The following is a 13,897-nucleotide window of genomic DNA, read 5'->3' on the forward strand; positions in this document are numbered from 1 at the left end:
ACACCACAGCACTGCATTACCATTCATGGAGCTCCCCCTGGTGCTGTCCGTGGTGCCTGCATGTGGTGCCAGGGCCCCAGCCCAGGGTCTCACACTCAGTAACTTGCATGCTCTACCAAATGATCTACCTCAGGTCCTGGCGAACATTATAGTCACTTTGCCTGCTTCCCCCTCCCCCATCCTTGCTGCCACTTGTCTGCTCAGCTTGTGGAGAGCAAAGTAAGTGACTAAGGCTCAGAGTCTTCCCTCCAGGGCAGGCATGATTGCCCATAGCATATCAGCTTTACTTAAATCTTTTTCTTTTATTTATTTTTGATAGAGACATAGAAAAATTGAGAGGAGAGGGGGGAAATAGGGAGATCGAGAAAGATACACATGCAGCACTACTTCATGGATTGTGAAGCGTCTTCGCTGCAGATGGAGACCGGGGGCTTGAACCCCAGGCCTTTGCGTGTGGTAATGTGTGTGCTACTGAGTGATGCACCATGGGCCCCTACACAGCAGTGTTGATGTGACGAACTGTGAGGCCCTCGGTTCAAGTCATGACACCACATGAGAGCATCACAGGTAGCACCTGAGGAGCTCTGTGGATGATGGAGCCATACTGTAGTGTCTCTCTCCTCGGCTCTCCCTCAACCCTCTGTCTCTCTCTTTACAAAAAAAAAAGAGTGGGGGAGGTAGCATAATGGTTACACAAAGAAATTCTCATGCTTGAGGTTCAAAATTTCCAGGTTCAATCCCCTGCACCACCCTAAGCCAGAGCTGAGCAATGCTCTAATAAAAGAAATACATAATGCAGTTTAAAAGAAAAAAAACTAAAGAATTGGGCCCAGGAGGCCACTTTGCAGTATAATGCAGCCCCGGGGGTCTGGCTTTGTTTCCCCGCTGGACTTGGAGCCTGCAGTGTCAGGCATCCTCAGGGGCCCTGGGCACCAGATGTGCCTGGTGCATCCTTGAGGGGACAGCCACACACTGAGCTAGATGTGCCTCCAGGTGCTGAAATAAGGCTGCCACCCTGGACACTGAGGCCGACACACTCCCCCTGCTGTGTTCTGTGCTTTTGAAGCCATGACGTCTGCCTGAGGGGTTCATCCCACAGGCACCCCCTTCAGGAGGATGTCAGGAGAATGCGTGTAGTCCGGGGGGGCCACAGTCTGCTCCACCAAGTCCCCAAGAAACACCCACAGGCATCCCTGCGCATCTGTTGGCAGTGGGGGGCGGGGAGCCAGCAGTGGAGAAGCAGGTGTGTAGCTCTGAGGGGCATCCCCTCCACACTCCCTCCCATCTAACGCTGACCTTCTCCTTCAGACCCCGTGTTCCCCATCCACAACCCCGCCGGTTGCTACGCCAATGGCCAGATCCGAGCCCATGGGGACCGGTGGCGTGAGGACGACTGCACCTTCTGCCAGTGTGTCAACGGGGAGCCCCACTGCGTGGCTACAGCCTGTGGGCAAAGCTGCATGAACCCCGTCAAGGTAGCCGGCGAGTGCTGCCCCGTGTGTGAAGGTGAGTGACCGAGTCTCGCCAGAGCATCTGCTCCACGTGTTTTCCACAGTCCAGGCTTGTCCTGCAGGGGCCATGATGGACATTTGCCGTGGTCTCGCATATGGTCAGGGCATAGTTTGTTCTCCAAGGCATTGTCACAAAAGAGTTAGGTTTCCTCATACTGCCCCACCAGGCCTAGGAAGCTCAAGGTGCTGGGTCTGGGGTTTGAGCAGCTCTAGCTCACGGGTCTCTCTCCAGAAACCCAGTGCAGTGGTCCAGGCCTTGGACCTAGAAGTCTCTGCCTTCTACCCGGAGGCGAATACACTCAGGCTTCTGGGCTTCACCTGACTGGTTTCCTTGGAGTTTGGGTTATTAAAGACCTTGGAAAATTCTGTGACAGTAGGAACTGGAGTGTTCCAAGGGGATCTGGCATTATGTTGCCTTTACTTGCTCTGACATCAGCTGCCACAGTGCTCAAAATGACATCTCAGTGGCCAGGCAATGGCGCACCCAGCTAAGCACACATTTTATAATGTGCAAGGACAAGGGTTCAAGCCTCTGATCCCCACATGCAGGGATGGATGCTTCATGAGTGATAAAGAGGTCTACAGGTGTGTGCCTCTCTCAATTTCTGTGTCTCCTATCTAATAAGAAAATGAAGGAAAAATAAAAAGGACAGATAATGGCTACCGGGAGCTATAACTTCATAACGCTAGAACCAATGATTTATCCCAGGTCCTGGAGAACATTACAGTCGCTTTGCCTGCTTCCCCCTCCCCTATGCTTGCTGCCACTTGTCTGCTCAGCTTGTGGAGAGCAAAGTAAGTGACTAAGTCTCAGAGTCTTCCCTCCAGGGCAGGCATGATTGCAACCCCATCAATAATCTTGGTGGCAGTAAGACAAAAAAGAGGGATAAGCTGTTGTCACTTTGTAATATAGACAATAGACATGCACAGGCTAGTGTCATAGCAAAAGACAAGTTCAAAGCCAGCACAAGTTACAATGAAAACACCAGATCTTTGAGCTTCAAGAATCTCCAACAGTGGGCTGAAAAGTAGACCAAAAGAACTTATGAGGCAAATAGGGCTGATAAGGGGCCTGTAAGGGGAGAAAGATCTGTCCATGTAGATGTGACACTCCTTCTGGAGTGAAAGTCGGACCCCTTAGAGTCAGAGTTCTGCAGCCTCTCAGGCATGGGAATCAAACCTCAATCCTTAGTGAGGATTTTGCCAGCCATTCTGAGTCTACATACAACCTAGATCACAAAGATATAGAAAGGTGATAGTGATCAGGTCCAAGAAATATTTAGACTGTTTAAAATTGTACCCAGAAATGGGCTGGGAAGTGGCTCAATAGGTAGGGTACAGGACTTGCATGAGTGAGGCCCTGGGTTCGATCCCTAGCCCCACCTATGCTGGAATGGTATATAGTCTCTTGTTCTGTAGAGCAGAGTTCTCTCTCATGTATGATGTCACCACTCCCAGACTGACTTTTTCATTCAGAGAGAGAGACACCAGAGCTTCTGCCAGTCCTGTGGCACCACTACCTCTCTCCTTCCCTCCTCGCATGAAAAAAAAAGAAAAAGAAAAAATGCAAATGCACATTTAAAGGCCACCGTGCCAAGAGGTCATGAGGAAGTAGCAGGAAGCTTGCCAAAGAGTTGGAGCAAGTGGATCTGCTTGCTCAGTCTACAGGTTTCCAGAAAGTGTGTGGAATGACCGGGAAACCCTTCTCCCCAGCTGTCCACTCAATGCCCCACTTAAATAGCAAGCAGTGCCTTCAAAGGATGCAGTGGAGTAAGGAACGAAGCAAGGTGTCCGTGGGGTGAGAGAGACCCAGAATCACTGCCATTGGTGCCTTGCACACTCTAGAAAATGCCTCTGTACTCAGTTGCATGACAGACCCTTAGCTGCAGTCCCCTGCTGGCACATGGGATTCTGCGATAGGACCCCTCACTGGGATTCAAAGCTTTAGAAACTGCTGCCTCACCATGTATGGCCTCTGGGGGTGGCTGTCACCACTGAAGATACGTCCCTCCAGGAGCTCTGTGGTCCAGAGCCTGAGACCTAGGAAGGCCCCACCGTCACGTGTCAGCTACCTGAGTCACAGGTTCTCTTTAAGTTGGCCCTTAACATTCTGCCACGGTTGAGTCCTGCCCAGGGCTTGTCAGCAAAAAAGAAGCCCCCTCCACCTATAGGCTGGAGGTCTTTATTCTCCATCCCAGTATTACAGAAACTTCCCCTTCTTCCCCATAAATACAGATCATATAATTTGAGTCAACCTCCGCCTTTCCCCCATGAGATTTCTACAGGGCTGCTGGAAAAAGTCTGTACCAGGTTGCTTATCTGGGTGGGAATTCCTTAAAATAAGAAGAAGAAATGTTTCCAGGCCTGCCCGCAATACTGCCTCCCCAAACAGTATCTCAGATGATTAAGCTCTGGCTTCCGAGGCCAGGAGTCGATGTGCTTGGCTGAGACCAGGAGGCCTGAAGGTCAGAGATGCCAGGTGGGCAGAGATTAATGAAGGGTCAGGAGATACTGACCAAGGGCCAGATGATAGGGACGTTCTGGTGCCTAGCTGGGATCCAGACTCAGTTTCTGGGTGGTATTGCTTCACTGCTTCCCTGCTATTACTGGGAGGCCAAAAATAATAATAGTAATAATAAACAGAACCCATAATCTCTCAGGGGCATGTTGCTTCCTGCTTTAACTCTCCATGCCCTGGGACGTAGTCCCATACATGGGAATTTAAGGACCTGTATGTCACTTGTCCAAATAAGGCCATAACTTGGGTCACCAAGGAACGCAGATAACTGACCATACGTGACCAAGGCCTTTGACCTGAGAGACAGAAAGCATTCGTGTGGGTGAGTCTCTCCATATTTTGATTTTTCTCTCTGGTCATTGAAAAGATCCTAAGGAATGCACAGTAACCTTGGATGGTGCTGAAGCATGTGGTCAAGAAAGCCTGCCTGTGACAGGACTCTGTGAAGTCTGTCTCCATTGAAGCCACCAGCCAGGGACCGGGCTCCTTGGCGCTTCCCCTGCTTGGCCACATCCCAGCCCCAACAGGGCACGCCTGCTGGCAGTCTCAGAACTTTCCAGCGAACACAATCATTGAATCTAATAGTTCAGACTGGGGCCTGCTCATTTTCATCTAATCAACAGAGGCAGGAAAACAGAGTCTGGAATGCCAGCAATGTGGATGAAAAATATTTAGTCATTCTTGAAATGATAGGAATGTTTTTCCAACAAGCTTAAATAAACACCATCTCGGATGGAGACCGTGTTAGACTGTTTTTGGCCACGAGACAACTCTTAGGCAACCAAACAGAAGTTAATGAAGGTTATTAAGAGACATACCCTTTAGAAAAGAAGAAGAGGAGGAAGAGGAGGAGGAGGGGGGAGGGGAAGAGGAAGAAGAAGAAATAAAGAAAAAAAGAAAAGAGGCATGTGGGCTTGAAAGAAACCATCCCCTTTGGGCTACAACCACTGGTTAGAGAGGAACAGGGTGCCCCTTCTGCTATGCTGAGCTCTTGTCAAGCTAGTGGAATGTCTTGTTTTAATTAGTGATCACACACACACAGTCCAGCTTTTCAGGAACTGGCATCAGTCTGATAGACCAGCTTATGTTTGCTTTTTCATGAGATTTTACATTTTTAAAAATATTTTATTTATTTGGATACAGAGAGAAATTGAGAGAGGGGAAATGATAGGCCTACAGTCCTGCTTCACTGCTACACACACACACACACACACACACACACACACACACACACACACACGTTCCCTGCAGGTAGGGACCAGGATCTTAAACCTGGGTCACTGTGCATGCCAACCTATGTGCTCAACCAGGTGCATCACCACCACACCCAATTTAAAAAAAAAAAAAAAAGAATTTTTTTTCATTACAAAAATGCTTTACAGGACCCTTGTCATCTCAGGAGTGCAATTTCACATCCCTAGATCTGAATCGACACATTTTGCTCATCAGCAAAGTGTCTTCTTCTCCAGGGAATTGGGGCCCTTCTTTCTGTTAGACCCTCCCTTTGTTAGTGGCCTCAGACCTGCAGACATTATGCTAAGGATTGTCTGAGTTTCGGCCTGCCTGTCCCCTTGCTTTGGTCCTTGAACCCTACATAGGAGTGAGGTCATCCAGCGTTTCTCTTTCTCCTGCCGACTGTTTCCCCTTAGCATGCTTGACTCCACTTCTACCCGCACGGCAGCAAGAAGCAAGATTTCATCCTCCTCCTGCAGCTGAGTAACATTCTGTGGTGCACGTAGACCACAACTTCCTCCCCACCCTCCTCTGCCCAGAGCAGCTTCTCTTAAAGCCCCTTTCATTTCTTTTTTTTTTTTAATGACTCGTCTTTTTAAAAAATTTTTTATTTGTTATTGGATAGAGACAGAGAGAAATTGAGAGAGAAGAGAGAGAGAGAGAGAGGAAGAGAGACAGAAGACAGACGCCTGCAGACCTGCTTCACCGCCTGTGAAGTGACTCCCCTGCAGGTGGGGAGCCAGGGGCTCGAACCAGGATTCTAACCCGGTCCTTGTGCTTTGCACCATGTGCGCTTAACCCGCTGCGCTACCACCTGACTCCCAGCCCCTTTCATTTCTAAACCTTTTGTGAAAGTCTTCCTAGGAAGCAAGGTCCTGCTGCAGACTAGCGAAATGAAGATCTTGGTGTCCAAGTGGAACAGGATTTTCCTTCCCAGGGTGACCGTGTAGTAGAAACAGGGCCGCTCAGAATGCGGCAGGTGCTCTGACACAGCTCCCCTGCCAGATGGTGTGCATCCCTGTAGGCTCAGCTTTGCAGAAAACCCTGACTTCCATGGGCCAGGAGCCTCAGAGAACCAGTCTGAGTCATTGCATTCAGAGTCTGGTGCAAAGGGTCGATGGTGAGCCGAGAACCACTGTTGAGAGGAAGCCGGACAGGTGGAAGCGTTAGCCCCCTTCTCTCCAGTGGCTGAACTGGCGGGTTCAGTGGTGTGCTCAGTGCAGTGGTCAGTTGTGTGGTCATCTGCTTTGAAAGGAGTCCCAAGGAGGAGTTGCAAATAGACCTTCATTTTTTTTTAAAGCTATTAGTGCTTTACAGGGCTATAAGCTGACAGGGTCTAGTTCATGAACGTCCTAGCACCTCTGTATTTCTGCAAGTGTTTTCAGCAAGTGTAACTCCTGGCGTGCTGCTTAAATAGAAAATTCACTCACCACATAGGTTGTTTTTTTGGGTTTTGGGTTTTTTTGTTTTTGTTTTTGTTTTTGTTTTTTGACTTCCAGGCACCAAGAGCTTATCTTTTGGTTTAGTTTGTCTTTTTTGTTTGTTTATTTTTTATTTTCTATATTTCACTAATTTGTTGGATACAGATAGAAGGAAAGTGAGAGGAGAGGAAGAGATAAGGAGGGAGAAGGAAAGAGAGTTCTGCAACACTGCTTCAGTGCTCATGAAGCTTCCCCCCCTCTATGGAGACTGGGGGCTTGAACCTAGGTCCTCATGCAAGGTAACGTGAACTCACCAGGTGCACCACCACCCTGGCCCTAGAGGTATGTCTCTTGCATGGCCATACATTACAACATTTCTTTTGTGAATAGGTGTGAGACTTAAGTAATTCTCCCATCTAAATAACTCTTTGGAAAGAGGTGCTCGCCCCAGTCTTACTTATTTACTTATTTTATTATCTCTTTCATGTGGTGCTAGAACCTCGTGGATGAGTGATACCACCACTCGGTAACTTGGATGATGCCAATGTTCTACCACCCAGGGAGTTCTCTCTGTGCTGTCTGTGGTGCCCCCATGTGGTGCCAGGGTCTCATGCATCTCATGCATGGTCAGTGCATGTACCCTACTGGGTGGACTGTCTCTTGGCCCCAAGAGACATTTATTTTTAATCTTTGAATGCTCTAACAGCACGCTTTTGGGCTATCTCCCTGGCTGAACTTCACCCAGCAGTAGATTTGCTGCGACCCTTTGACGAAGGAAGTGATCTCGCGCTGCTCTGTATCTCAGTGGTAACTACAGGGACGAGGAGGGGGGAGAAGGACACTCTGGGTTGCTGGGATAGGCCGCAGCACATGTCTCTGTGCGGCCATGGGTGCCTGTGAAAGATGAGGTGTTCGTAAGTGCCAACGTTGTCTGTTGTGGCATACAGGACAGAGGAGAGAGTGGCAGCATCTACTGCAACCTTGCCCTTCACCTTCTCATCATAAGAGGCAGTGAGGGAGCTGGGTGGAATTCACCTCATAGTCCCTTCATCTGTGACACCCAGATGTTCCCTCTGTCACTCAGGCACAGGTTGGGAAGCCAAGGGACTCGGGCGTGCCAGGCTGTGGTCCAGGGATCACGCTGTTTGCTCTTACTTTGCTGTGGAGTGAGCAGCGGTACACGGTGCGCCATTTCTGGAAATATGTCAGAAACAGAACAAAGCTATGGCATGTGCCACTGTGTACTGCTTGGATTCGGAGTTGAATTCTTACCAGTCTGACCGGATTTCCACTTGGCATTTATTTCTACCCAATACCTGTTTATTCATTAAGTTGATTTTGCTTTCATAGCAGAGAGATTAGTGGGATTTATCATGTCACTCTGAAAGGGGGCCTGATAGGGGGAAGAGAACAGAAATTAGTACCAGCCACCCAGTGAAGGGAGGCTGCAGCCTGAGGCTCCAGCCCTCTCACTTTGCAGCTCCTTCATGAGACAGGATAGAGTGTCCCCAGGAGGATTTTCAGACTATCAAGAAGTGGGTGCTGACCTAGGTCAAGAAGTACTCAGGGCTTGGTTTTCCCAGAGCAGCTGGAGCAATCTAGGAGTCGGGGCTGTTGTTCCTGGCTGGTAAGGCTTCTCTGTATGCCTGGGGCCGTGGCCTGTCCCACTGAGGGATAACAGTGCTCAGCTCTGGCTTATGTGGTGGTGCTGGGGACTGAACCTGGGACCTCAGAGCCTCAGACATGAAAGCCTTTTGCAGAACCATTAGGCCATCTCCCCAGCTCCACATTCCTCACTTGAAAAGAGAACATTTGAGACCACCTTGCGTCTGTTTTTTAACCAAGTGAGGTTGATTTCATTCATTTAAAAATTTTTTAAAAAATATTTTCCCTTTTGCTGCCTTTTTAATTGTTGTAGTTATTGTTGTTACTGATGTCATCGTTGTTGGATAGGACAGAGAGAAATCAAGAGAGGAGGGGAAGACGGGGGGGGGGGGGAGAAAGATAGACACCTGTATACCTGCTTCACTGCCTAATGAAGGGACTCCCCTGCAGGTGGGGAGCCGGGGGATCCTTAAGCCGATCCTTGCGCTTTGCGCCATGTGCACTTAACCCACTGCGCTACCGCTGGACTCCCTCTTTTTATTTTTTTTATTTTTTGATACTTGTTTATGTGTGAGAGAGCAGAGTCCTGCTCAGCTCTGAAAGAGCACTTATTCAGTCTCATCAGGAATTTGTCATCTGCTTATCCTGTCTGTCCATCACTGTTAACTGTTTCCAATCTAGGTCAAGCTGTTTTTTCTTTTTTTAAAAAAAGGCAGAGCTGCTACAAGAATTACTTTAAGATTTCTCTTTATGAGAGAGACCAGAGTACTGTTCTGCTCAAACCTGGGCCTTAAACATGCAAGTTCTGTCCTCTTAAGACTTTGCTCTCTCCCCAGGTGTGTGTGTGTATGTGTATGTGTGTGTTTTCTCTTCATGCTCACCATTTGCCTGTCCTGCCTGCACTGTGGCCTTGGTTTGGGACATTAGTGGAAGGACATTAGATAATGTTCTCATCAATAAGAAGGTACATACTAGTGAGACACATTTGTTATTGACATTTGAGTTCACTGCCCTGCTGAGGCTCAGACTTGCTATGCAAAGACAGCTTCGAGAGATGGGTAGTTTCTTTATCTTCTTTCAGTGTGAGAAGGGCAGAACTAGAGGGCAGGGGGTGGGTGGGTAGGGGGTGGAAGCTACCAGAAATGAAAGAGCAGTGGATTTACCCTCATCCCGAAAGATCAAGAAAGCTCCTCTATGAGGAGAAGAATAATGCTCTCAGACAGACCAACAGACAGACAGAATCATTGTTGCAGCTCATACCGACTGAGCCCAGCCGGAAGAGATTTCTCTTCTCTCCCTTACCCCCTGGTCTGGGGCAGAATGAAAAACAATGACATCAGATGCTGCTAAGCAAACCTGAAAGGCACCAGTGGCCAGTCACTAATATGCTCCAAAGCTTCCCAGACCAAATGAAAAGGCACCGCCAGCACCCACCCTCCACCCCCAACACCTGAGATGTTGTAGAGATAGAAAATGATGCTTCCGTGACAATGGGCCGGGTTCAGAATGCCAGGCCAGTTGTCAAAACCTTTTAGCCACCGGACATTTGAGGTCTGCAAAAGGGTGCCTGGCTCATTCAGTCCTTGGCTAGGACCAGCTATAGCTCCAAAGCATCCCAGGGCTGCCATGGCCGATAATCAGTGAGGAGGAACATTTTGGAGCCCTTAGAGTCTACAGACTAGTCCCACCCTGTGGTCTTCTTTGATTTTGGTGTGATGTTGAGGCTGTCTGAATGATGTTTCTAGGAGCCCAGAGAGGCTTAGCATCCAACCCCTGGATGGTAGAAGAGTTGGCATTCAGACTGAATCTTCTAGCGTCCAGGTGGTGGCATACCTGCTTAAGCACACACATTACAGTGCGCAAGGACCTGGATTCAATTCACTGGTCCCACCTGCAGCGGGTGGGTGGGTGGCTAGGTGGGGAGTTTACGAGTGATAAAACAGTGCTGCAGGTGTCTGTCTTTCCTTCCCTCTCTATCTCCCCCCTCCCTTCTCAATTTCTCTTCCTCTGTCTCTATCCAATAGTAAATAAAATTAATAATTTTTTTTAAAAAAACCTTACCCTTCTGACCCCAAATCCTCCATGCCTAACATGTAGCAGCCTCATTAGTCTCCCAGGGTGAGGCCACAGGGAGTGAAGAAGAGGAGACAGGGAATGTTCTGGATGTCCTGGCTCCCATCCACACGCGACTCTTGTTCCTGGCTCCATGGTCAAGGCTGAGTCTCAGCTACTGTTATCCTGACTTCCTGTGACCTGGCCTTGGAGCCCTGTTCTTTTCCTGTGACTCCGCTGGAATTTTGCCCTTGACCCAGGGGAAAACCTGCCTCTCCGTGCCACCTCCTGACCCCCACCCCCACTTTCAGGGTGGGGTCCCTCCTAGAAGCTACTCTTGCCGTCTCTTCTCCCCCACCCCAGTTTTTACCAGTTTTTGCTTAATCAGGAGGTGGGTTTGCTGAAAAGTCTTCCTGCTTTGTACCCAGCCCAGGCTGGGTTGAGTGAGCATGCCTGGTGAATTTTGGGGACTGCTCTAACAATGCCTGCTTCATGTGGCATCATGTCATCTCGGAAGGGGGGCGGGGTCCCTCGAGATCAGTGAAATTCGAGGGTGGGGTATGAGTCACATATTAAGAGTTTGGATGGGAGGCCTTCTGCTCTACCCAGGGTATTGCTGGGCCTCCTCCAGCCAGAGACACAGGTCCTAACTGAATCTGCCTGCTGAGTGGTGTTGCCTCCAGTCTCATTTTGGACTGGTTCACGGCGGCCTTCTGGTCTAGCTCGCTGCTTCTCTGGAGCTTGTGTGCTGGCTACCCTTTTTGTGTCCTTCAAGGGACAGCCTCTGTGATGGCAGTCACAAGGGACCTATGTCTGCGCTTCCAGATGCTCTGAGAGGAGAGAACCACCCTGCTGGGGACAGACTGAGTGAGTGGAGAAGATACCCTCCTTTAGCAGATAACTTAGGATCCTCAGATAATGTTTTTGCTTGTTTTGCTTATTTTGTTTTTTCTCCTTTGTCTGCAAAGAGCAGCTCTTTGCCAGGTAGGAAACTGGATGCTGAGGTTATAAACTGTGAATCAAGCACCCCTGATGTCAGACCCTTCTACCCTGGGGCTCCCCCAATGGCCCAGAGCCAGTGGGAGGTGGGGGGAGAGTGTTAAGATGCTAGAGCTCTGGCAGTCTCACACCCCCACTTGAAGTTAGCTATTAAAACATATGTACACACACAAACATACATACATGTATGTGTACTTGCAAATATGGAATGCTATAGCCAGTTAGCACTTACCAAGAAATATAGTATCTGTGAAAACCAATAAAGTATCAGACAGAATAAAATATGGTTAAGTAGAAGGCCTAGATTTTTCTTGGAATACGGTCATTTTGTGACCTGTCTTAAGCCAAATTAAAAAGATACCCCCTTCTATATTAAAATATTGTCTTAATTTTTCTTTTGTGGTCTTCATAATAATCTCATAATCACACTACTGTCTTTTCTTATTAAATGTGAGATTGGTAAAGGAAGGAAAATAGATCCCACAGCCAAGATTCTTTGGAAAAAGTGGATCAAGTGAATAAATAGGCCTAAAGTAAATACAGGGATGTTTCTCTATCTGATCATAAAATAATTCAAATTTGGGAACATTTTCACTCCATTCATTTTAAAAATAAACTGCTCTGAGATAAGTGCTTTAGAAATTACAAGGATGTAGGTGTTGTTATGAGAAATATATACAAAGAGACAAAGAACGATGACTGGATGTGAAAGAATCTGAAATCTCCAACTGGAGTTTTTTTTTTTTTTTTTTTTTTTGTATGACTTAATGAGACTTTCTCAGATATACATCATCACCCATGGAAATTCCCACTTCCAGATTAGGGAATATTTGTGTGTGTGTGTGTGTGTGTGTGTGTGTGTCCTCACTTTGTTTTCCTTACTGTCTCCATTATTAGTATCTTCCTTCTGGCATTTGGGAAATGTCATCTTAATGGTACTTCTCTCCCCAGGCTGCATTTATGTTGACAACCTGGTGATTTATTTGAATAGATTTCTGACTAGTTATGGTCACAGTTGACAAAGCTGCTGTGGTAACAGTGACATATAAAGACACAGCAGGACAGATAAGGGCTGGCAGAAGTGGAAAGAGACTGCTTATCTGCAGCTTGGTGGCACTGGTCAGAGACCCTGTCCCTACTGGATGGTAGGCCGGCCTGCTATGTTTAGCCAAAAAGAGAGAGAAGCTCTGGAATTTTCCCAGTCATTAGCGATTCACATGGCTAAAACCATGTCCAGTCCCCCCCACACTTTCCTTCCAACCCCCCACCCCTGAAAATAAAATTCCTAAGAAAATATCCCTGAGTTAGATCAGAAAAGAGACCCTTGGGTACCCTATCTTTGCCTCTTTCATTCAGAAACACAGACTTGTGAATTTACAGAGAAGAGCTACATAAAATGTGTAATCTTTGACAGAAGTGCAGAAGGAGAAGTCATAAGAGACATAAGGAGCAGATAGGGATCATTCCATTTATCTTGTTGTTTCTACTTGAAATTGCCTTTCTAACTTATAGAGGAAATGGGGGAATCTATCTGCCTTAAATTGTTTTCCTGAAAGCTTGCCTATAGTGAGTTTTTTTTTTTCACCCCAGAAAGAAGACGTGTGTGTGTGTGTGTGTGTGTGTGTGTGTGTGTGTGTGTGTGTGTGTGTGTACACGTGTACACACACACTCATAGACTGATTCATCAGAGTCAGATTCTGGGAGAGACCCTCCAGCCCAGCCCCTCACACCACCACGGCTCTCTGAGCTCGCTCAGAGTTAAGGACCCTAGGAGGCCCTGCAAGCCTTCCACAGGGGTTTTTCCAGACTCACCCGCCATACTGAAGAGCTGCTAGTTGGCTGCCAGGCATGCTGATCAGAGAGTACACTTCTCTCGTTTCTCAGTGGAGATAATTAGTATTATTTACGAGAGATAAAAGGTTCCTCGTAATCAAGGTAATGAGAAGAGCCTTGTAGGTATTCGTTCCAAGTCAGTTCAGTGGAGTAATTCAGATGAGGTGCCAAGCATCTATTACCATTTCCATTTAAGCCACATCCACCTGAGTGTGAAGCACCAGTGACCAGGAATGGTTTCGGAAGCCAAGGAACCACAGTGGTGGCACATCTTAAAATAACGAAGGTTCAGAAAATATTTTGTGAGGCTAGGTGGTGGCGTACTAGTTTGAGGGCGCGAGGACTCATGTTCAAGTGCCTGGTCACCACCTGTAGGGGGAAAGCTTCACAAGTGGTGAAACAGAGCTGCAGATGTCCCTCTTACTCTCCGTCCATCTCCTTCACCCATCCTGCTTTTTTTGCTGTTGTTGTTAAGCCTCCAGGGTTATTGCTGGGGCTTGGTGCCTACACTATGAATCCACTGCTCCTGGAGGCCATTTGTCCCATTTTTGTTGCCCTTGTTGTTGTTATTGCTGTTGTTGTTGGATAAGACAGAGAGAGATTGAGAAAGGAGGGGAAGACAGAGAGGGGAGAGAAAGGCAGACACCTGCAGACCTGCTTCACTGCCTGTGAAGAGACACCCCCCCCTCCGCAGGTGGGGAGCCGGGGGCTTGAACCAGGATCCT

The 13,897-nt window shown here is 48.0% G+C and overlaps 1 protein-coding gene across 1 annotated transcript in view; it reads left to right on the forward strand.

Moving 5' to 3' along the window:
- CRIM1 (cysteine rich transmembrane BMP regulator 1) overlaps positions 1–13,897 on the forward strand; it is a 179,642-nt gene that overhangs the window by 130,802 nt on the left and 34,943 nt on the right. Inside the window, exon 7 of the mRNA XM_007521003.3 lies at positions 1,309–1,506. Coding sequence (XP_007521065.1) covers positions 1,309–1,506 — 198 coding nt within the window. The remainder of the gene's footprint in view (positions 1–1,308; positions 1,507–13,897) is intronic.

The sequence above is a fragment of the Erinaceus europaeus genome, chromosome 3 (assembly GCF_950295315.1).
Source record: "Erinaceus europaeus chromosome 3, mEriEur2.1, whole genome shotgun sequence".
Classification (NCBI taxonomy): domain Eukaryota; kingdom Metazoa; phylum Chordata; class Mammalia; order Eulipotyphla; family Erinaceidae; genus Erinaceus; species Erinaceus europaeus.